The sequence below is a fragment of the Nycticebus coucang genome, chromosome 7, assembly GCF_027406575.1.
Source record: "Nycticebus coucang isolate mNycCou1 chromosome 7, mNycCou1.pri, whole genome shotgun sequence".
Classification (NCBI taxonomy): Eukaryota; Metazoa; Chordata; class Mammalia; order Primates; family Lorisidae; genus Nycticebus; species Nycticebus coucang.
The window spans coordinates 64,979,928-65,005,107 of record NC_069786.1 but is presented as its reverse complement, the minus strand read 5'-3'; the positions used below and the strand labels follow the sequence as shown (position 1 = coordinate 65,005,107).

At 41.1% G+C, this 25,180-nt stretch overlaps 1 protein-coding gene across 3 annotated transcripts in view; it reads right to left on the bottom strand.

Moving 5' to 3' along the window:
* Nucleotides 1-25,180, bottom strand: part of NOSTRIN (nitric oxide synthase trafficking) — a 66,296-nt gene continuing 41,116 nt past the window's right edge. For all 3 annotated transcript variants that reach the window (XM_053597484.1, XM_053597486.1, XM_053597485.1), the window contains 9 exons: nt 21,923-22,048; nt 14,608-14,706; nt 14,385-14,510; nt 9,820-9,928; nt 8,791-8,879; nt 5,889-6,014; nt 4,841-4,952; nt 3,634-3,723; nt 1-1,023 (listed from right to left, as the gene is read on the bottom strand). In XM_053597484.1, coding sequence (XP_053453459.1) covers nt 887-1,023; nt 3,634-3,723; nt 4,841-4,952; nt 5,889-6,014; nt 8,791-8,879; nt 9,820-9,928; nt 14,385-14,510; nt 14,608-14,706; nt 21,923-22,048 — 1,014 coding nt within the window. In that variant the 3' untranslated portion in view covers nt 1-886. The remainder of the gene's footprint in view (nt 1,024-3,633; nt 3,724-4,840; nt 4,953-5,888; nt 6,015-8,790; nt 8,880-9,819; nt 9,929-14,384; nt 14,511-14,607; nt 14,707-21,922; nt 22,049-25,180) is intronic.

Genomic DNA, 25,180 nt, shown 5'->3' with positions numbered 1-25,180 from the left:
TTCCAGAACTTAACATCTGATTTAAAGACCCATTAGCATTTAAGGTTCCTTTTATTTGGAAGCTGCTTAGGATATTTTTTCCATAATGACTTTGTTGGGAAGTATAGAATTTCTTGTTTCTGAATTGGTAAATGCAGTTTCCGAATGGGCAAGGGGGCATGAAATTGGGGGCACTATCTACTAACCCTTTCCTGCCCACTTTGCTCTTGTTCTCGTATCCCCAGCCATGTCTGTCTCAGACCTGGCCTCACTCTATGAGCAGCTCTGGTGGCAGGCAGCAGGTAGCTCCTGCCTCGGATCACTGCCTCAGGAAGAAATCCTTCTGCCCTCAGCCTAGGATCTCTTGTCTGTCACCCTCTACCGATTCTGCAGCTTTTTGCTTTTGATTCTGTTGTCCCCTAACTTCGGTTGGTCTCACTGGAGTCTTGGTTGCCTGTCTCTGTTCTTGGAGTTGATCTGTGTTCCTCATCGCCCACGCCTGCTGTGCCCTGTTGCCACCCAAGTCCGGAGCAAAAGGACAGCCAAGTCTAAACTGCTTTTGTGCTGAAACTCCGTGACTTCAGGAGAGCTGCTGAACCCACCCTGGACGCAGTCTCTTTTTCTGTGACACTGGGGGTTGTCCTGGATCATCTGTAGGGTCTCTTAGAATTCAAAAACTCTAGGAACCATGGAGCCTCTTCCCTGCTTCCCTCCACCCATCCATCATCTATCCGACTGTGTCTGGGGCAAATAACCATGAGTGCAAAGTGCTGTGATGGACAGGTGGGACTGCCTCGCCCATTTAAAAATGAAAACTTGTAAAAACTAATACAGTTTTATCTTTATTTGCACTGCACGGTCTCCTTAGCTCACAGAATATGGGAACAGTGTGTCTGGAGCCGCACCACTATGCCTGTGTAGCTGTATTCCTGGCTCCAGAAGGAAGCTCCTCCACGTAAGTGGCAGGAAAATGGCCTTTTTTACCATTTAAAGATCCAAACCACCATCCTTCTTCTTTTTTCTCATGTATAATCACGATGTCACCTGTGAAAATACACATTTAGTCAGGCAAATGGGTCTCTGCAGTGGGAACACATTCCCGAATGTGATTGATAAGAGAGTTCTAAGGAGATTCTGCTTTCAAGGAGTTATTTTTGCACTTGATTCAGAGGAAACAAAATTTATTGAACCTCTATATGAAGGAGGCATCATCCAGACAATAGTGAAAGGAGTAAGATAATGAACAACTGTGTGAGCCTGAAAATAGTTTGCTTAAAAACAATCACGTGGGATCTTATGCCCTTCTTGTGCTGCCTGGCTCACTTCGTATATAGCTGACCCATAACAGCACACTCTTTCCCCATGTCCTGCTTTGAAGGTTTCATGTGATGGTGGCCGTGATTGTGTGGTGTGTTGACTGCTATAAGTATGTCTCAAAAAAAAAAAAATATATATATATATAAGTATGTCTCACCTATCCGTCTTTTCTTAAGATCAAGACAACTCCCTACCCATTACACCTGGCTTAATGGTCCAAAAGTCTAACTCACAGCTTTGCACAGAACCAACAATTTAGATAATATTAATACAACATCATTTTGAAGACAGTTTTTTAAAGCAATGATTCAAATAAATAGAATTCCTCAGAAACATGGCTTTTGTCTAATTTTTTTTTTTTTTTTTTTTTGAGACAGAGTCTTACTCTGTTGCCCTGGGTAGAGTGCTGAGGTATCATAGCTCACAGCAACTTTAAACTCCTGGGTTCAAGCCATCCTCCTACCTCAATCTCCTGATTGATTGGGACTACAGTCGCCCTCCACAATGCCTGGCTAGTTTTTCTATTTTTAGTAGAGACCGGGTCTTGCTCTTGCTCAGGTTGGTCTTGAACTCCTGAGCTCAGGGAATCCACCTACCCACCGTGGCCTCCCAGAGTGCTAGGATTACAGGTGTGAGCCACCCTGCTGGACTCTTTTTTTAAAATTCTGATGTTAATGACTCCGAAACTTAGCCTGGTGTCCCAAGGCTTTTGGCTAAATAGCTCTCAAGGAGTCCTTTCCTTCTGGCTGCTTTCAGGAAAAACCTCTGCTTCCTTCAGGGTCTGAGAAAGAAGGGTCTGATGCTACTTTTTCCTTAGCATCATTCTGAGGTGGTTTTTTAGTCTTTTTTTTTTCATTCTTTCTCCCACCTATTTTCTTTCTAAGGCAAAGGGGACTAGTAACCCCTTCCCTATCTTTTCTTAGTTATAAATCGTGATTTATTTTTGTAGGAGAGGAATCTCAGCCTAAGTTCTCCCTGTAATGGCTTTCCTTAGGTCAGTAGATTGTTTGATGCAATCTATTAACAGGCATTCAAGCAAATGATTTAAAATGGTATTACCAGCTTCCCTAAGCCCCCACCCCACCCCGGGTGTTGTTTTTCATTTAAAGAAACTACTTAAGGGCAGCTCCTGTGGCTCAAAGGAATAGGGCACCAGCCCTATATATGGGAGGTGGTGGGTTCAAACCTGGCCCTGGCCAAAAACTGTAAAAAAAAGAAACTACTTAAAATACTCAGCATAAGTAGGCTCTGCAACCAATAGGGAGCTGAGAACAAACAGGATAATTTACTGTGAACTATGTAACAGGAATACAGAACGCATGGGTTTCAGAGGGCATCTTGGGAAGTACATTTTTGTTCGTAAAGGAGGAAAAGTAATTGCCTAGAGAAATGTGACTGGTACCCTGGAAAGGAAACACCCAATAAACAAGCCAATATGTAGTGTCCCTGTTGTTTGGCTACAAAATCTATCTGTTGGCTGTGGGAGCTATGTCCTGGTCATATGCATAAGCGTCCACCTATGACATAACCCTTTCTCACCAACCCTTCCATTTCCAGATCTCTGCCTTCGTGCTAATGTCCTAATGGGTTACTCACTGGACACATAAAGAAAGTTGAAGCTGCAGACTTTTTCTTTTCAATAATGTTAAGGTTTATATAACCTACTCCATAGGACCTTTCCATGTTAAATAAAAAGCTGGGACACAAAGAAGAGGGTCTCGTTCTTTAGATGGGCTATAAAAAGGTTTCCTGAGGGCTAAGAGGGACAAACATTAAACTGCAGGTCAGTTAACCCAGGTTCTAGAACTCGCCCTCACACAAAGTGAAGAGAGGAAGCCACTTCCCATTGCTGTGTGTCCAGCTTCTGAAACATAAAAAGGTGGGTTACATCTCTCATGACTGTCCCTGACTGACAGCATGGACAGCATTGTAGCATTGTGGTCAGGAGCATGACCGCGTTTCTGAGTCTGAATTTTGTGCTGCCACTGTCTGACCTTAGCCAAAATACTAAACCTTTTTGTGCCTGAGTCTCCTCAGCTCTACAAGGGGAACAAATAGCATTACTTCCTGCAGGGGGCTTTTAGGAACGTTATAAATGGACAATTTGCCCACAACAAAGTCTGGCACATGGTAAATACAGAATAAATGTTAGCAATTGTCTTTACGCAAGTTTTCGTTTTTGATGTGCTTTCCCTTTATCTTCTAAGAAGGCTGAAGATAAACCTGAACTGATTTGACATACTAGTGACTCTTTAGGCTGCTACGTAAGACAGGGTTTTATTCACGTTAAGGGTATCAGCATGGGAAGGCAATTAAAATATTGAAAAGGACTCTTACCTTTTTCCAAATTCAACTCATCATCTTGCCTGGCTTGAAAAGAATATAAGGCTTTGCAGAGACCGTTGCCAAGCTGGGCCACACCAGAGGCTGAAAGTTGGATTAAGTCGTAATGATTATGCTGTGTTAGCAGGTGAGATGAATTATCACTGGTGGTCTTTGGTTATTTAACAGTATGGTGCAGAGTTTAAATATACTGAAATTTTCTCAAAAGCAAAGTTTATAATTTTATGTAATTTTCCTTCTTTGTTTCCGTAACCCATTTATGATCTACTTTCTATGTGTATGGAGTATATATATTATTTAATCAAAACTATATTATAATATAGGAAATAAGTCAGGAGGAAAATGTTATTGTAGTAATAATAGTAGTAAAAAATTAATATCTTTTACCATATGAGTTTAGTCAACATTGGTTAGATAATGTGCTTACATGTTTCAGGAAGCATATTAGCCTTGCCCTTCAGGTATAGATAAGGGACATTTAGAACATGTGCTAGTTGCTTAAGGAACTGCTTCTCAAACAAGGCAACTGTTTAACACATTGTGTGGACCAAAGTGTCCTGGTTTTACTGAAACTCTTTTTTTGCCAGTTTCTAATCAAGAAACAAGAGAGTTGAGATTATGGTAGTTATAGTGGAACAATCCAGAATAGTGATGTGTTTGTGCACATGGGGGCCTGTGTTGAAAGGTGAAGGGTAGTGGGGTGTGGATGGACGAATAGCTGAAGTAAGATGCCTGAATAAAGGGGGTTGCAGACTATGAGTTAGTTCCAAGCCCAAGTGTAGCCTTAGCAAACCACCTGGATCACCACATTTCTTGCAGAGAAGATAGGCTTTCCATGTGAGTTTGAAGGAGGCTATGGAGACAGAGCTGTAAAGCTCCTCACAGTGGTTTAGGGTTGGTTTACACGGAAGGCAAACTATAGGCTATTTGAACAAAGTGGATGCCAGTCAATGAATATCTGAGAGAACCTCCCATAATATACAATACTTTTCCCAAAGCTCTACTCTGCTTGACTTCTTCCCACCTTTGTGATTACATTTGTACATAAAGCTACAGACTATAACAAATTAATTAGTCCCAAAGTAAATATACATTTCTTTGAACACACACAGATCTCTGTGGCTCCAAAAATAAAATTTAAACGTAGCAACGTGCCTTACCAATAGGACCCAGCCCCAAATTCTTCTGGGCATAAGATTACCTGAAGATGAACTTGGATTTCTCTGGCCATCAGAAGATATCCTGCTCACAACATTCTCTAGTCTCTTCATGAAAAAAGGCCGAGATATTTTTACATAACTATGAGTATACTCCTGTCCAAATAGTTAAAAAAGAAAGTCCTTTTTAACAATGCTATTATCATAAATATCTGTGAAAATGAACTCTTTTATAGCTGTTTCCCTCGGGAATTTGTTGTTGTTGTTTTATCTTTACATTAGAAGGTGTATAATACATTTCTAAGCCCTATTAGTTTTTACCTTTAAGCCGAAGCCTTAATATTTTCAGAATTAGACAATTATTGTATTTTATAGCCTGTGTTTCCAATTCTGACCTGAATGTCCAGGCCAAATAATAACATTCATAGCATTATTTCTACAAATTCAACTTTAATTGGCTTCATGCACATGAGATTATCACGGCTGTCTAAATTATTGAGATTGTTTCAGAGCTCCTGAGCCTCTTAGAAAGAAAACTATCCCTTCATCACAGATGGTTACAGCTCTCCTCCTGACTGAGGAAATGGAAAACAGCTACAGGCAATAGCACAATGCACTTTTACCCACTCAATTCCTGAGGGGTGCAACACTGGGAAAATACAGGTGTGTGATGCTTTAAACTTGTATTCATGCATTAGCCACATTATCCACTATATTCAGCAGATGAGGCTAATGCATGTTACAAAATCTTAAAATTTACAGCTGTATTAATACTAAAATTTCACCTTAGGGGAAATTTTACTATAAAAGCATGTTCAAAGGATAAAGTTAAGGTATAAGGAAAGAGAGAAGAAATCCCAAGTGTTTTTAACTCCTCATAGTAGTCTACAAAGAATGTATTCTGTTGGGTCTAGCTCTTATTATTGTGCTCAAAAAGAATAAAAATAAATTTATCTTAAAATTCTGCAATTAAGACTTGGAACAGGATATAACACATATAATTTATAGCAGCTTTTTGCCCTGTTGCTATTTTAAGCCACTCCGCCCAGGAGGCTCCATCAAGAAATTACAACCAATCTCTTCAAATTTTACCTTGTCTTTCCACTTGAAGATGGAGGTACTGCAGGGATGGCTGGGTTTAGGTCTCTGCTCTAGTTCTTCTAATACTGATGACAGTTTATAGGAGTTCGCTTCCAAAAGGTCTAGCTTCAAATTGTTCTGTGGAGACATCATTTGGCCATGTGAATAAAGTTGTAGAAAATGAGGCAGAGCTGGATAGGTCAGGAATATCAGGATCACTTTCACAATGACAGAGGGGTTAGAAGGTACGCATTCAGTCCATGTGCAGATATGCACAGAAAATGCTAAAGAGAAGAAAATGGGGGGGACTTTTAAGCAGTCTAGAGGGAAGTTTTAGTCGGGTGTGTCTTATTCAGTATCTTGTAAATGGGGTGAATGTGAAACTTTGGTGGATTACTCAGTATTAATTTTTTGCCCAAACTTTTGAAGGAAAAATAAGGATGCATATTATACATGGGTAGTACAACTTCTATACCTATGTAGATGCTTTTCATGCTTTTATTTATGCTTCTGAGTTAAAAGTTTAACTCTAGAGAGCAATAATAATATCCATACAAAATAATACCCTAGAATATGGTAATCGGTTTTGTTACTTTCACTGCAATGAAAGCAATTTCGGCCAACAAAGACCAAAATATTTCTCTTCATACACTTTAGGCAGGCACTAGATATCTAGCTGATAGTTTTACAAAAATTATTGGCAAATCTCTTGGAAATATTTTTTTTTCCTTAAAGTTTGGGCCAAAAATATAAGTGTGCATTATATACAGGAACGCATTATATACAGCAAACATCCTCTTCACCATGATCCATTGCTTCTCCAAGCCTCCAGCCCAGGGGTTCCTAACCCTAACTTCCCTGCCACACAGGCACAGCCATGGTCAGAACAGCTCCAGCTGATGGGGGAGAGTCTCTAATCCCGGGGCCAATCCACTGCATTGTGAAGCAAGCTGCCCTAACACAAAATCAAAAGGTCCCCCACCCTCCAACCATTAGACCCAGTCTTCATCTGATAGTATCCTGGAGCAAGTCTAGTTCATTTTGCATGTGGCACTCTCTCCAGTATCTGAATATACTCGCTAATCTAAGTGCCTTCAGCTATTGCAACAGTTTCTCACTACGTGCCTTGCTAACATTCTCGATTCAAACATGGCACTTCTAAATTTGAAATAGGAAAGAGTTGAAATGAAACAGAGTTCCCTTCTCCAAAAAATCTTCCATAGGTAACACAAAATCTACCAAAATCACTAGTTTCCGTCCACCCAGATGCAGAGCATGTGTAAGGAAGTTACATGGATACTTGACATCCATTATTTGAAGGTTCGTACTTATTCCTCAACTGGACCATAAACATCAGAAGTTCAGGGGTTAAATCCCCTCCCACCTTTCACCCTCCACTGTGTGCATCAGGCTAGTTGTGTACCCAGATGATCCTAATACATGCTCTTTGATGGTAATGACAATGACAAAATGCTGTATAAGAACAATCAAATAAACATGTAACTCAATGGCATCACAAAATGCTCTTTATGACTTCATTTTGGTAAATACGATTTGCATTGAATTAGTTAACTAAACATTTTGTGCTATCACAGAAAATGTCCTACAGTCTGTTTTATAATTTCATAAAAACTGTAGCCATGTGTCATTGCAAGTATGTTAGACCTCTGTTCCCCAGAGAACAGAATGCAGGCCTTTCTTTTCACAAGAAGTGTTAGGTTTGCTTCTGCAACAGCACCCCCGCTAAAGGAAGCCTGTACCTAAAATACAGCTCAGCTGTACCTGGCTGCATGTGTCTACTTTCACCAAGGAACTACATAAATTGCCAGTTTGAGCAGAATTATTAGATACCCACTTTCACAAGAGAGTTGAGCTATATACAGGTTAAAAAAACAGCCCAGTTACCTATTCCCTTCAAAACATTAATAAAAAAAATTTCTCTTCCTGAATTCTTCTTAGATGAACTGAAGTCCATTTCTGATTGCTCTACTCACAGCAAAAATCCATGTCTTGCACGCATAGGTACCACATATATGTTCGTTTTTATTCCTATATAAAATTTGCAGGTCTTTTGCTAACTGCTCTTTCAATGTGCGTTCCTCCAAAGCAACCCAAATGTCCAACCCTAAGAGAGTCTGTGTTGCCATGGAGTCCAGCAGTAGCTAACAGGCCTGGAGGCCTACACCCCCCCACCCCCGCCTCCTCTGACCATCCCCCTGCCCCTAGCCCACTGTCCCTCTCTGCCTCTCCCAGGACCCTCATCTCCAAAGTTGCTTCCTGTTTCCTCATAAGCTGTTGTCTCATACCCCAAACTCCCCTCTTCTGTGTGGCCTCATCTGTCCTTTCTCTTTTTACTCTCCGAGGACCCGATATCAGCTGGGGCGTGAATGGGAACTAGCATCTTAATAAAAATTACTAATTTTTAAGCTCCTCCTCTGAGTACTGTGCTAGCATTTCCTAAGTAATATTTCATCCTCACACAAGTCCTCATGGTAGGTAACAATATCCCATTTTATAGATAAGCAAACTGAAGTTGTCCCAGGCTCCTCTGAACAGCAGAGCCAAATCCAAACACGGGCCTTTCTGAATGCAGACCCTGAATTCTCACTCACATTTCCTAACGGGGTTAACATGCACATGGTTTCTAGGCCAGTAGAGAAGGACTCTATTTTGGAGAATACTATTTTAGACACAGTTCTTTCCCTAGGACACTAAAGCAAACATTTCTAAGCAGTTTTTCCAGATCCCTTGAACTTTCTCGTAAGGGAGCTGACCCCATAAGCATTCCCACTGGATTGTTCTATGTCAGGAGAAGGGAAAGACAAACAGAAGTCAAATGGGCCGGAAAACGAGTGTTCTAAAAATAACCCCTTTCATGGATAAATCTCGGCGACTGCATTCTGCCAGTATTCACCTCGTCCATTAATGCTGCCATCTCTTTCTGGCTCTTTGTGTCGGAGAAGGAGGAGTTGCTGGAGTACATATTAAGCATCCATTGCAGGCCTGAAAATGAAATCCCACTCTCAGTTACCTTTCATCCTGTCCTAGTGGGACACAGGGAGTCAGTCACCCTGAAAGGGAGCCTGAACCTAGAAGTGACACAGCAGGACTTCCTAATGGGCTAAGGGGTTTTCTGTAAGTGGTTGTTATTAAATTTTGCTGAATGAATAATGATAAATGAAATTCATCTATCTTTATCTTCTTTTAATGAAATTTGAGAAATGCTGGTGCTTCAAGTGTCTTGATTGTTATTTTTCGAGAGGAGATTTTGAATTTCTTTTGGTCGAACCACTCCAGCAGTTCCTCACATTTACTCAGTGTCGGCCCCTGCCTCTAGTGGCATTAATGTTTACAAGACGGAACAGTTTCTGTCTTGGATTTCTTATCCAGTATTACCTCGGAGTGAGTCACTGTGACCCACATTAAACAAACTACCGTAATCAGAATTGCACGCGTGGAGTGCTTTTTTATCATCTACCTTGCCTTCAAGCTACTTCACGTTCTAACGTGCCTGACTTATAAGCGAAGGATTTAATTTGAATGACCGTTTACATCATTGTAAAAGTTAGTAAGAAGCAACACAACCCCCAAGTGTTCCAGGCCCTGGAGATTTATCATGTTTTAAACCAAACAAATTCTTTCACTCCAGCCAATTGCAGAAATAAAGTAAAATGCAACATTTCTGACAATATTATAGCAGTACAGTACTTATATAAGTCTCACAAATAGATCAGAATGTCATGTGCCTTTGTTTTTTTTTTTTTTTGCTCTCTCTTTTCTTCTTTTTTACTTTTCTTTATTCACACAACTTAGGTTTGATATATAGCTCTTTAAATGAAATTATCCTGCCCAAATCAGCAAAAGCAGAGTAATCCTAAGTCTGAATGAAACCTCTGAGTATAATACTTCCCCTATGTGGCCATTCAAAGAAATAATTACATACCTTCCTTGTCTCTTGAGGCTTTTTCAATGTCTCTTTGCAATCTCAACAATTTTGGTTTTATGAAAGACTTTCGTCTCTCTTTATCCATTGCATTGTTAGGGTACTCCTCCTTTAGGAGAAAAATGGAAAAGAAAGAGGAAAGGAAAGAGTTGCTACTCCCAGTTACACTGAGACTTTTACTGACTGAATTTAACTTTATAAAAGAAAATAAGTAAAAAAAAATAAAATAAAGATAATCTTTGATTATGCACACATTGTTCTACCTGTTCTAGACCTCGTTAATGACAAAAAGTCCCCGGTCAGGACATGGCTAAGCCTTTCTTTAATAGAGCAAATTACTCTTTGAGGATGAGCTGATGTAGTTACTTGAGTTTCTTGATGCATCCACAGTGTTTGTTGTATAATTGCTGCTCCCTGTATTAACCTTTGTTGAAGTTAGAATCCTTTAATGGTTCCAATGTTAAGTCATGCATGTGTTTTGGGCTACAACTGCCTCATGGGTGGAAGAATATTTCACTGAGTTCTGTGTTGGCTCAGTCTTGGGATCGTGTGAGCTGAAACACACATGCTCAGCCCAGAATGGGTTTGTGAATTAGTTAGACCTTGAAGCATAACATTAAGAAAACCAGCAATAGAAGGCTGGTGCATCCACAAATGGTACGGCCATCTAGAGCAGGAGCAGTGGAAAGCTTCAAAGAGTCAGGAAGACACGACCATTCATGAACATGGAAGGAGCAGGGCAAAGGGCACCCCAGGCGGGAGAAATGGCACAAACAGAGGACAGAGGGAGCACTGCACGAGATGTACCAGGAACAGTGAACAGACCAGTTGCTTTAGCAAAAATAGTGAAAGAAAACATCATCTTGGTAGTTTAGCCTAGATTGTAGGGCTAACGTAGGAATTTTATCATGCAGGTTATGAGAGGCTGTGAATAATATTTGAGCTTTCACATGCATATATTTCAAGGGTTGATGAAAAAAATTAGGATGGTAGGGTTGGGGTGGAAGATGGCTAAGCATGTGCATGGCAGAGGGACAGTAGCTGGTGGAGAAAGAGGGGAAACTAATGACTCAAAATGGAAGAGGAGGAGGCAGGTTTCTTTAACAAGGAAAGAGAAAAACTAGGATTCTGAATATGGGTGGTGACATTAGCTTTACATAAAGCTTCACGAAGTGGGAGAAACACGAGGATTTAAAGAAAATATAAAAATATACTAAAGTAGAACCTGTGTAAGTTGACCAACCAAGGAACCGTAACAAACTAGTCATCATGTGGAGGTGGTCAGCATAAGGAACTTCGCCTACTGTACTGATGCGTACATGTGCTGTGTGTCTGGCCTATGAAAAGGTCATCTTAAAGAGGTGGTCAATGTAGGGAGGTGGTCAGCTATGGAGGTTCTACGGTATATAAAAATATTGACATAGTCTGTATTGTGCATTATAAAGGTTTCTATATTCTTTGTTAATGCAATTCTTACAACTCAATGAAGTTGGTTTTAGTTTCTCTGTTTTACCTGTGACACAGAAAAATAACAAAGGCCTGTGCTGAAATAGTATTTTTTCCTGAAACCCAACTGCTTTGATCCCAGATTCTCTACCGCTCCTTCACATGTTTGCCCATAGCTGAGGCCCACGCTGATGTCACATGCTCAGGTTAGCTCTGACTAAGCTGTGAGGATGGCTAACCCCAACCTGAAGTCCTTCCTTGCTGGAGGTATGCCAATCACAACCTAGCTCTTATACCAGTTCAAGACTTCACTTGGTTGTTTGGGGACACCTATTGTTTAAACATGGATTTCCAGGAGAGATTGACCTGGGATCAGCCTGAGGACTGGATGTATTCTGTCATTTAACTTTCTTAAATTCGTCCTTCTCTTCGAAAGACATGTTGGGAAGAAGGTCAGTTACTGGAGGAGTCTATAAAAACTAGAGATACAGTCTTTTGACCATGGCTTGGATAGGAACCTTACAGATATTTCACAGTGGTCACTAGTCCTCCAATTTTTGCATTCAGATTGTTCTAGCTTACTCTGGTCCATGAAAATTTCTTAGCACTGAATAAAAGCCAGCCTACACTTATTGCCAGTTACTATAAAGTCAGACATTGGGGTGCTCTGCTTTAACGATGTCAAGAAAATCCTATTCACTCATTTTGAGACACAGTCCTTTCTCTTTTTTTTTTTTTTTTTATTGTTGGGGATTCATTGAGGGTACAATAAGCCAGTTACACTGATTGCAATTGTTAGGTAAAGTCCCTCTTGCAATCATGTCTTGCCCCCATAAAGTGTGACACACACTAAGGCCCCACCCTCCTCCCTCCATCCCTCTTTCTGCTTCCCCCCCCATAACCTTAATTGTCATTAATTGTCCTCATATCAAGATTGAGTACATAGGATTAGTCCTTTCTCTTAAAAAATAGATATGTGGTTGTAAATTACAGTGCGCTGAAGTTTCATAGCAACCAAAAATTCCCATGAGCCTGTCAATTAAAGACAAATCATATGGCTGCCTCCTTACATTCAGTAGATCAGTAGTCAAATTTGCAAAGAGAATGACCCTTATTTTAATTGACAGGCAATTCAATGGGGGCATTTAAGAAAGTAGAGGATTTGGAGGGTGACATTTTTCCATCTCAGTTCTCACCTATGATATTTGGAAGAATTTTTAAAAAGTACTTTTACCACATAATCAAATCTTTCTACTCACATCTCAACCTTTTTTTTCTGCTTTCAACAGACATTACCATTGGTAATATATCTTGCCTTTTCCAGGGTGAGGGAAAAAAAAACTCAAAAGAAATAGGCCATTTGCTGCTGTGTGGAGGGTGGGGAAGGGGAGACCTCATCAGGATTTACTGCTCTGCCCTATCTAACTGCCTCTTTCTCTCCCACCATCATATTCCCAGAGCCGGGTCCAGGGATGTCAACTTAGGCTGTACTTTCAACCCTATCACAGGACATGACTAGGAGATTAACATCCCAATCTGGAGCTTGGAAGTCTGAATAAAATATTGCAGAGGGCCCTGGGAAAAGTTACCAAGAATTCCTTTTACAGGTTTTAGTAATAAATGACTAGTCTAGCTCCTAAAAATCTACGATTAAGAATATCAAGAGGGGGTGGCGTGGGCAGTGGCTCATGCTTGTAATCCCAGCACTCTTAGATGCCACCGCAGTGGGAGATCACTTGAGCTTAGGGGTTCAAGATCAGCCTAAGTAAGAGCGAGACCCGATCTCTATTAAAAATAGAACAATTAGCCTGGCATCCTGGTGGGCATTTACAGTCTCAGCCACCTGGGAGCCTGAGGGAGGAGGATCACTTAAGTCCAGGAGTTTGAGACTGTAGTCAGCTATGATGATGCCACTGCACTCTAGCACTGGCTCTGTCCAAAATTAAAAAAAAAAAAAAAATCAAGAGGGGAACAGAGGGAAAAATCTTTGAGGACATGACCGAGGAGGACAAAGAATTTTCCTTAAGGCAACCAAGAGGCGAGATGCCTGGGCTCTGACAAGGCACACTGATCAGTTTTCATGGCAAAGTAGACTCACCCAAAAGCCCTCAAAATCAGCCCCAGGTAATTCAGTCCAAGTTTTTCAAGGTAAAGGACCAAGAAAAATACTGGCCATGAGTCACATTTGCAAGGACTCAGGCCTCCCCTCCCTGGAGTGTGTGCTCTGCTTACTGACTTTCTTCCAACTAATAGAATATGACAAAATGGCACTTCTGAGATTAGTTTACAAAATACTATTATTCCACAAAGATTGTAACCTAATCGTTTGTACTCATATATCAACCTGAAATTAAAAAAATTAAAATTAAAAAATTAAATTAAAAAAAAAGAGTATCCTTCTTGGGCACTCTGGCTCTGTCTCTTGGATGAGTCATTCTGAGGGAAGCAGGCTGCCATGCTTTGAGACATGAAGAGACCCACACGGCAAGAAAATGACACTCTCTACCCACAGCCTGAGGACTAGGGGCCTGCCACCAGCATGTGAGTGAGCTTACTAGTGTGTCTTCTGCTGGAAGAGCTTTGAGATGTCTGCAGCCCTGGCTGATACCATGATCACAGCCTTGGGAGGGACTCAAAGGCACTCAGCTAAGCCACACCTGGATTCCTGACCCACATAAATTATGAGATCAGTGCAGACAACCAATATAAGCACCATGTAATATACAATGATTATTTACAGATTGTGAAATGTGTCTGCCTAGTGCTACTTTTATAGAAGACTGAATAAGAAGATTCTGTCTAAAACCATACTTGACTTTCTTCCTTCCCAGAAAATACCAAGAACCTGTTTCCCGTGCCCAGTTTGTAAACCACATCCTCTGGTTTTCTTTGTTTTCCTTTTTTTGGGGGGAAAAAAAAAAGTGGGGGGGGCAGTAGATGGCCTATGAAAAAAATCAACATTTTCATTTACAAAACACAATGTTTCCTTTACAGTTGCTTTTGGTTTTTTCATAAAAAAAAAAACCCTTAGTTTTGAAAACCCCCTTTTCAAAAAAAGAGCCTCTCAGAATGTGACTAATGTTCCCCATTAATGCAACTTCCTTCCACCCCATACTTACAAAGTAATCGGTTAATAGGAACTCAGATTTATTTTCTGTTGATAAAGTTGCAGTTTCTTCCATCAGAGCCTGGATGTCTTTCTCAATATCAATCTTGCCGATGGCACAGTGAATCTGTGTGTGGCACTGTAGCGCCAAGGAAAGCAAAGGTAGGCTGCTGAAGAAAGGTTTCCCGCCGATTCTTACCATGAATCCCAGAAATGGAGAGAACTTCACTACTCACTGTGGTCAAGGTTTGGCCAAAAAGAGAAATATGTTGGCTGTACTGGTTTAAGTTATTGCATAAAAGCTGAATTCTTTCCTTCTCCAGCTCCAGGGTGCTCTGAAAAGGATGGAAAAAGAGGTCAATAGAGATGGTTGTTATGCAGAACTAAAGTCACCCATCAACGCTGGCACGCCTGAGGACAACTGAGCAAACTGTCCTGATTGGCCTCGTGCCCTGCATCCCATCAGCCGAAAGGCAAATCAGGACAGCCACAGTGGAGGGAAGGTTCCAGGGGAGGAGTGCGACTCGGTGTCTGTACTACTCTCCTCCTTCAAGACTGATTTAACTTTCACACTTTCCCCAGGCTCTTGACCCCAAAGACATCAGGCAGAGGCTGTGGATTCCCTGAAGTTCACAAAGAAGAGAGAGGGGAAAAAAAAAAAAAAGCACTTGAGAAGCATCTGTGAGTTCTAGACAAAGAGAGTGAAGCCCAGTGAAACCTAGATATTGCGGTCTCTGCAGGGGAGAGGACGAGATACAACTTGTCCCTCTGAGGGGCCTATTTGATAAGAGAAGAGTCCCAACACATGATCAATTCATAACCCTGACCTAAAATTAGGCCCAGGAGTCAGAGTCCACTGTTGGAAGGTGGGGAATATAACCTCCACATTTCATGTGGAATAATAGAAGTTCTATGTGTAGATTCACGACTTTTAGCTAGGCAGGGTAAACAGGAAAATGAGGGGAATCACGTTTGTCTTATTAGCTATTAAGAGCTTACAAAAAGTCATCAGACTCTTAGCACTGGAGTCGCTGACTAGTGGTTCTCAGGGAGGGCAGTGTTGTGGAAGGTGGTGTATGCAGGGGGATCCCTAGGCCATGTGGGAGCAGTGTGAGTCTGCTGGGTGTGTGCCCAGAGGACTTTTGGCTTTGACAGAGGTGGCAGGTGTCCAAGACAAAATTCTCCCCATCCTTTATTTGTAAGGACAAGGCCTGGGCATTCATCCCTTTAACCAGAGAAGACCAGGGGGGGTTGCTCCCATAGATACCATCCCACCAACTCCATCCCAAATGTAAAGACCACTGGGCAACAGTCTTTCACCAAGAGGGCTTTGGGCGAATTGGTGGGTAACGCTACCACAGGACGAAAGAAAGATGGAGGGTGATGGAGATGGAGGTGAGGGAGATGGGGGCTCGATTCCCCAGCCTGCCTCTCTTGGCATGCCTGCAGGGGCCCACTGGCCGGATCTAGTGTGACATTCCTCAACATCCCTGTGTTGTTATATCATCTATAGTATGTGGCAATTAAAATTTGTTCTAATGTATTTATATTTCTAAATTATTATAAAGTTTATCTAACATAAATGTGCCATTTTAACCATTTTAAGTCTGCAGTTCAGTGTCATTAAGGACATTCACCTGATTGTGCAACCATCACCATAATCCATCTCCAGAACTTTTTTATCTTGCAAAACTGAAACTCTGTACCCATGAAACAATGCCTACTCATTCCCTTCTCCCCACCAGTCCCCGGCAACTCCCATTCTGCTTCCTGTGTCTGTGTACTTAACTCCTCTGGTACCCTGTATAATAAGATGCATGCAATATATAATGTCTCTTTGTGTCTGGCTGTTTTGCTTATCTTCAAGGTTCATCCATGCTGCTGCATGTGCCAGAATTTCCTTTCTTTTTAGGCTAAATAATATTCTATTATATGTATCTACCACATTTTGTTTATTGGTGCGTGGTCATTTCAATGCTGCTTTTTTTTTTTTTCAACGCTGCTTTTAAATGAAAGTAGTAAAAGGCTCTGGCAGTAACTATAAACATCTATGTCCATCACATGCAAAATTCAGATTTTCTGCCAAGTATTTTGACATTTGGATCAGAAGACTGGAGCAGGTGCCCCCATGGCCATGATCTTAGTTGCATCAGAAGCTGAATAATTTTTGTAAGTCAATGGGGACTAAAATGCCTTTGTTTCTGCTGGCAGTCACCTGAGTCTTTCAACAAAACCATAGGCATCAGCCATTAAAATGTGGCTCTATGCCCTCCTGTCTCCCAGAGACAGGATTAAAGACACAGAATAGCCTATTAAAGGTGTTGCTTCTTCAAAAGGCAGACTATGCCTCCTAACAAATATGTAAAACAAAGTCTCCTCAGTTGTGTGGACCTCATATGGACAATCTCCAAAAAGAAAAAGTCCTTACCCTCTAGAAAAAGATCCAGAAATCAGCTCTCTGGTTTAGCCTAGGAGCAAAGGACAGAGGAGAAATAAAAGCCAGGGTCGAGCACTCATTGTGTGCTTCGTGGATAGCTGCTTCTTTAATGAGTCCTGAACCACGAGCACCAACATGAGATGACACTAGAATAACCAGTGTCCCTTGGAGACGGTAATGTTTAACAGATTTTAATTACACTGCAGGGAATCATTAAAATGATCTATGTTTGCTCATGAAAAGAGGTAGGAATAAATTCCACTGTGCAAAGGGGAAATCCATATCTCATTTAATGAATCATCGCATTCTATTATCTTATTCTTTTTGCATAAAACAGGCAATAAAGAAGGAAGATATTCTGGAGGACCTCAAACTGTACTCCGTGCTTTCACAAAATGAAGAAAGTGTCGTCAGAACGTTATCAGGAAATAGTGAATTTAGCACCTGTCTGGGGCCCAGGCATTATGGTAATCCTTGCTCTTCATTCATTCTCTTTGGTTCCCATTGTCTTGACATTCTTGTTTCTACTCCAGGAGGAGCTTGGAACAATTTCATTTTCATTTAAATTGCAGTCATAAAACTGGCAAAAAAAAAAAAATAAGCTCTTTCTAGAACATGGGCTTTCAAACTTAGAATGTCTGGAAATCACCTGAACCCCTTCTTATAATCATGCATTCAGAGTCATTAATTCTGATTCACGGGGTCCAGAGAGGTGCTCAGGAATCTGAATCTTTTTTTTTTTTTTTTTTTGTAGAGACAGTCTCACTTTATAGCCCTCGGTAGAGTGCTGTGGCGTCACACAGCTCACAGCAACCTCCAACTCCTGGGCTTCAGCGATTCTGCTGCCTCAGCCTCCTGAGTAGAGGAATCTGAATCTTAACAAGCCACCCCAGGCCATCCTCGGATGGCCACATAAGGCCATAAGAAAACATATTTTGAAATTATTTCTAATTCTTCCACCCAGAGATTAACATTTTGATGTATTTCAGTCTAAGTATGTGTGAATGTAGGATTTTATCTTCTATATATCAAATTATTCAAATTTGCTACCCTGGTTTTTTCACTCAACCTTAAACATGAACAATTTCCCAGGCCACAAGGCTCCCCAAACACCATTTAATCTTTCCAAAGAGTCCATTGTGTAGGTGGGTGTTGATTGAACAAGTCATCCCTCTACTCTTAGTCATTTGGGTTGTTTACTCCCTTTTATTTTTAACATGTTTTGAACAGAAATCTGTGTCTTGTTTTTCACCTACTTCTTCAAGATAGATTTATAGGACAGACAGTACCTTTTCAATAGGGGTCCTAGGAGAGAAGCCCAATGTCCTACGGCATCCATTGCATGTCATGAAGCATCCTTTGTCTGCCGCTAGAGTGGTACTAGTCAAGTACCAGCCTTAGGAGAACTGAGCAAACAGTCGCTCAGATTGTTCTCTGTGTTCTGTGGTTTAGATTAGGAACACTGGTTGAGAAAGGAAACATTTTTAAGATTCCTGACACATATTGCAAATGGCTTTCTAAAGTAATTCCTTGAGTAAGTACTATCGGTACCAAGCATTTGATTTTTGTGAGTTTTGGTAGTATGGCTATTATTTTTAAAAACATAATAAAGATTATTTCTATCATCTGAACTGTTTCTTCTTAGAAGGTAGGATGTGGCTAGAACAGCAGTTCTCAACCTGTGGGTTGTGACCCCTTTTTAACAATGAAAATATACTGCGGCATTAGGAAGGCTGAGAACTACTGGGCTAGACCATAGTGAGATGATGAAGTAATAAGACTAATGGTGACATGTGGATTGTGGAATTGGTTTCATGACTTAATAGCCACACTTGAGACTTTATACTATTTCTCATGGTATCTAGTACACTGTCTGGGACATAGTTCAGTGAATGTTCTCTGAAAGAATTATAGATCCAACAAGTAAGAAGGAGTAAGAGGGCACTTCTTAGGACCCTAAAATGAATTCTTGTATTCAATTTTCACAGAAGGATGTGAGAGAATGGGGAGGGGAGGATGAAACTGAGAGACTCTTAATTGTCCCATTTCCATCTCTCACACTTAAATAATAAAATTCCCCTTTGAGTTAATTCATCCTGCCTTTGTTATATGTCTCCATGAATCTAACTTTTACTCTGGCATTTGAATGCACAAGTTTTAGAATGCACAGAGTAATAGAGAGTGGGTGACCTGCTGGTGTAGACTGAGTGCAGACAGGCCAAGGAAGTGCCACATAAGGATGTTGTTACTGGGAGGGAGGGTGAAGCAAGGACGACTTGACACAGCTTGTCTTGAGCTGGGTCTAATGGGCGAGGGCTGGCACTCCAGAGGCAGAGGAAGGTGGAATAAGAAGAGTTGCGTCAACTAAAAGGCCTCCAGCAGAGTGGTAGCAAAAATCCTGGACACAAGAAGGGTGAAAGGAAATAACTCTTTCCCAAGGAGATTATAGCTTTCAGTGGATATTCTATCTGACTTGAAAGCTAATAATTTAGAAAAAATCCTGGGTCTTAAATATTTTAAAGCTGAAGTTGAAAGGAGGTCTTTTGAAATGTAAATCAATGTGTATTTTGTTACCACCAGGAAGACCTTGTCAAGAAAGAAGATCATTTTCATGATGTTTCACTAAACATCACTAAAAATTGGGACTGCTGGAAGGGCTGGGGAGGGTTTGGAGGGGAAGGGTGTAGAAGGGCCTGAACAGGAGAAAAGGAAACTGAGACGAAGGAGGGAGAGAACTAGTAAGAGCCTCTGGTAATGAGCATAGCCACAGCAGCACCCAACACGGATTGCAGGCCAGCTGGTTGCTAGCTGTACCAAGTAGGACCCATCGTCTCCCATTGCTGTGACATAGGTGAGAAGGACGGGGGCATTGAGATGAAACATTTTCTCATAGCCTTTGAAAAGTGCCTGGAAAACAGAATGAGAATAGAAATGTCTTTCCCATTTCCTAACAGGCAAGCCGGTCTTGGTAGAAAGGCAACAGCTTCATTGAGAAGTCCTAGGAGGTGAGGCAAGATCAGAGCCCAGGTGGTGAGCCGGACTTCAAATGAACAAAGCTGAAGTCTAAATCCCTGGACTTTTCTCGTCACCTTCATCTCAAACCTGTTCAGTGTAAGTAGCGGGTGTACCAGGAGCCTATGTTTGAAGGTGTAAATTAAAAAAGAGTCATCCTCTCATTACTTCTTCTCTTTGACCCAAGTTTTGATCTCTCCTTTGATTTCCCTTTTCTTCCCTACTTCTGCATCTACCCTACCTTGAAAGTGCTGACCTGCAAGAGGTTTAAATACAGCCCTTCTTGTCTGCTTGCATATACTTTCCCCTCCCCTAATTCTTCAGTAGGGCAGGAGCACAGTGCAGGGCCCAGGCAGAATCCCAAAATCATCTAAGGCAAGTTACTTCGTCTCTCCAGCCTCAATTTCCACAAATATAAATTGGGAATAAAATGATTGCCTTCCCTATAGTGTTGTGATGAACACAGATATGTAATATACTTAGCCCCGTGCCTAGGAAAGAGGGTGCAGAGCGCTTGTTACACGTTGGCCATTCAATTATTTATTTTTCCACTTGCACCTGCTTTAAATGGTTTTTTTAACTTAAAACAAGTGGAGAAAAATAAAGCAAAAATATTCATGTTCTTACCATCCAGAATTGACAATTATTTAATTGGGTCATGTTTATGTTGACTTAAAAAAATAGAGAGCTGAACTATTCATATGTAGTTGAGGTAACGTTCAAGCCTGGGTGGTTGTACCCCTTTAACAGGGGCCCTGCACAAGCTGTGAGGCCGTATGGGGTAGCCCTGTGATTTTCCACCATGAGCTCCATTTCTTCCACTCAACGTAGGCCCAGTCCATATGTACGTGTTTACAAATACAATATAGTCTGGGTGTGAGTTAAAAAACTTTTTTGTTACATTACATAACTATACAGGTGGTCTATTTCTTTTCTTCAACATATTTTTTAGGTTAATCTATGTTTAAGTATAGATTTAATGAACTTCTTCTGGATGTTAGTCCACTTTCCAAATAAAAGCACATTTTAAGAATAATTCTTCTCCTGATGGGTATGAAGATTGTGTACATTTTTTTCTTACTATACAATCTGCAATAAACATTCCTATGCCTCACTCTCGGAGTACAGGTGCAAATTTTTCATTAGAATGTTTATCTAAAAGAGAACTGCTATGTTATGGGTATATGCACATTCATTAAATTATTCCTACTATAGGAGTACATCCTTGACATACTGTCAATGTCTAATTTTTGCAAAATGATTGAGCACTTTTTTGTATGTTTATTGGTGATTTTGATTTCACCTTTTGTGATTTTATTGTTCATATCTTTTGACTCTTTTTATCAAATGATTTGTCGTAATTCCTTTTTAACATGCCTGACTTTGTCCCCCTTGGTAGAGTGCCGTGGCATCACAGCTCACAGCAACCTCAAACTCTTGGGCTCAAGCGATTCTCTCGCTTCAGCCTCCCACATAGCTGGGATTATAGGCACATACCACAATGCCCAGCTATTTTTTGGTTGCAGTTGTCAGTGTTGTTTAGCAGGCCCGGGCAGGGCTTGAACCCAACAGCCTTTGGTGTATGTGGCTGGTGCCCTTCTCACTAAGCTACAGGCGCCGAGCCTTATGTGCCTGTTTTTGCTACTAAAGTGCATATCTCAAGTGTCAAAGTGGTACACTATTTTTTTTTTTTTTACTGTCTTTGAGCTATTTTGCAGCTCTTTTTATTTATTTATTTATTTTTTTTTATTATTATTCATTGCTCTACACTCAATGCCTGACATCCATCGGTGGTCACTGTATGAATCAGCTCTCATGCCTAAAGCTCACTTCTGAGTACCTAATACCTTAGCCTTAATTTACACTTTACTTTGACAGCACAGAAACCCTGGCCAATGATACCCAATAAATTTTCACTGATAATTATTATATCCATGGAGAAATTGAAATGAAGAGAGAAAATGTGATTTTTCGATAGTCACAATATGAGTGAGCGTCATAGCTAAGACAGAGAGCAGGTCTTATAACTATAGATCTGACCTCCAATTTCAAGGTCACACAAAGCTCAGGAAAAGAAAAAAAAATGCAAATGTGTAACTTACCTGATAGCAGTTTTCTAGTGTGTTTTCCCATTTCAGTCTGGTAGAACAGCCTGCCAGATTTTTTTGGTAGTAATTTTCATCTTCCTTTTCTAACTTCTCAGTTGATTTCTTCAGTTTATTCAAGAGCTAAAGTAAAACATCAGTGTCACATACTCATTAAGATTTATGAAAGCCCTTTGTATTCCACAGGAATCAAATATCTAGATTCTAGCTATACCTAGAATCATAGATAACAGCGACTATAGTTGACAAACCCCCCAAATTTTGTTCAGAAACAAAGAAATGGGAAAACCAGAGGAAACCTAAGGGCCTTTCAATATGATCCCCACAATTTCATACAGGAGGAAACTGAGGCCCTTAAAGATTAAGTGATTTGTCTGCGTCCATCCAGTCAAAGAAAGTCAAACAGCAGAACAGTGGAGGACTGCCGTGCAGGTGGCGCTCTCCAGCTCAAGACTGTCATAGACCAGTGCATCCTGCAGTCTTACCTGGTAAATCAATCCTCTAGGCTCCTGAATTTCTTACAGTCATGTAACACTTAGAACTAACTTTTAGAATGGGCCTGACTACTGCCCTGTCTTACTTTCATTATATAAACCCAGCAGTAGAGTTGTGGATTCAGACTTGTGGGATTAGTGTCCTCAGACAAGTCAGCCTTCATGAGCCCGTTTACTCATCTCCGTGATGGAGATAATGACGTCCGTAGTTGGCGGGGTTGCTTTGAGGATCCAAGTAGGTGCCGCACATGAGGCGTGCAGCACACTGCCCAGCACCTGGTGCAGCACTCAGTGATCAGCAAGGAGAATTATTATCAGCGAAAAGCCTCACACACAGCCAGTGTTCACTGAAGTTGGGGGCAGCTTGCAGATGGTTTCCTCTCACTCTGCTCCCCTATGATCTGCTCCTGCACACAGAGTCCCCTCTCGCCAGTCACCCAAATTTCCCATTCTGATTGTTAAATCTTCCGGAAAAATCAAAGTACAGTACTATAAAACTTCCTGGGCCAGGGTAGCCAAAATTCACTCTTAAAATGCCCAGACAAGTAATTTCATGTCTCTGAGAAATGAGAAAGTTGGATTATATAAATGGTTCTCAAACATTGGCATGTCTAGAAAGGACCTGAAGAGCTTGTAAAACTGCAAATTCCAGAGTTCTACAAGTAGCAAGTAATAATATTGGTTCAGTAGCTCTGTCGTGGTATTGAAAAATCTGAATTTTGACTATCTTTTCCAGGGAACCTGATGCAAATAGTCTTCATGCCACTCTTTACGGAATCTTTACGGAACATTAACTGCCCCCCACCCCCTGCAGCAGCTTTCAAGTTTTAAGGGCAGAGACAGAGGCTTTTCAGATTGACCTTTATGTTTAAGGACATTTGACTAATGTTACAGTAATGAAGAACATTCATTTAAAGTGCTGAGGGTTAGTGCTACTTACCTTATTATGCCAATGATATGCTAGCTATTCAACTGTCCCTGGGCTCTGATGTGTGACCTACACAGAGCATGTTTGGTTTTGTGTATCAAGTGTAATGAACCAGATCCATCTGTAGAAACATGAGCTTATGAATTTTAATCTGATGATAATACAGTGCAAGGATTCAAAGGGTTCCATGGTTATATTTTGCTAAATCACTGTCCTTAGATGTTCACTGAGAATGCGCAGACCCTCAGGAATGAGAACTTAGTCACTTTTGGTACCTTTTATACTCACAGTCTATCCTATAGAGCTGTTGACTAGAAGTGTAAGCTCAGCAAATTTACAACAAATAGTTCCAGTATATATATATACAGAGGAAGAATGTAGATTCCTATATTCCTTTTCCCCCCAGATCTCCGTTTAAGAAAGACTCATTTTTTTTTTTTGTAGAGACAGAGTCTCACTTTATGGCCCTCGGTAGAGTGCCATGGCCTCACACAGCTCACAGCAACCTCCAACTCCTGGGCCTAAGCGATTCTCTTGCCTCAGCCTCCCAAGTAGCTGGGACTACAGGCGCCTGCCACAACGCCTGGTTATTTCTTGGTTGCAGTTTGGCCGGGGCCGGGTTTGAACCCGCTACCCTCCATATATGGGGCCGGCGCCTTACCGACGGAGCCACAGGTGCCGCCTGAAAGACTCATATTTTTATTTAAGGAACTTTTTATAAATCTTTACTAAAACTTGTCAAAGCTTGAATTCTTTTTCTTTCCCTCTTTCTCTTGGAATAAACATCTCATTTATTCACCAGACGGGGAGTGCCCTTAAAGTGTCATGTGCAAGGCCTTGAGGATAGAAAAAGGAACTAGACCGGCCACACGGGCCATTACCATCCTGTGTGCTAGATCCCAGGATGGTATACTTAGGGATCACTAGGGCACCAGGAGAGACAGTTACCCAGCCTTGCAATTAAAATGACATTCAGCTATAACTTGGTACCTAGTAAGTGCTCAAAAAAGAAACTGACTCCCCTGTGAATAAACATAAAGTAAAAGGAGGAATTGATAAGGCAAAAATGCATGGCATCATACAGAAAAAATTTTTAGATGAGGTTGGATGACATAGATTGAGAAGGAAAGAAGTGACTGATGACATTGAAGAGATAGACAAGGGTCAAGTCAGAAACGGTCTTAAAGGCCACGTAAAGAGTTTTCAACTTTAATGTGAAGTCACTGGGAAGCCTTTGAGGGCTTTTACAAGGAGATTGGTATGCTCAGATTCAAGCATTGGAAAAGTCAGCTTGGCTTGTACATGGGACACGGATAAGAACAGGCAACACTAAGGGCAAAACACTAGTGGTTTGCTGGTTACAACAAAGCAGGCAGAGGAGATGGTGGCTTAGGAGAGCACATCAGCAGCGCAGATAGACATAAACAAACAAATTCAAGAATATTTGGTGTAAGAGTTAGAATTGGGAGGGTACAGTGGGTGGTAATATAGAGAACACAGGAATAAAGTTTATCCTTGGTAGAGAGACGAGATGGGTCTAAGTTTGCATGTTGAGGTCAATGTGCCAGAAAGCAGGTTAGAGTTTGGTTGGGGCTGGAGATATAAATTTGGGTATTGTCAATAGATACAGTCCTTGAAGCCTTGAGAATATATTATTGAGTAGCTGATATCAAGAGTACCATGTTGGGGGTGGCGCCTGTGGCTCAGTGAGTAGGGTGCCGGTCCCATATACCGAGGGTGGTGGGTTCAAACCCAGCCCCGGCTGAACTGCAACCAAAAAATAGCCAGGCGTTGTGGTGGGCGCCTGTAGTCCCAGCTACTCGGGAGGCTGAG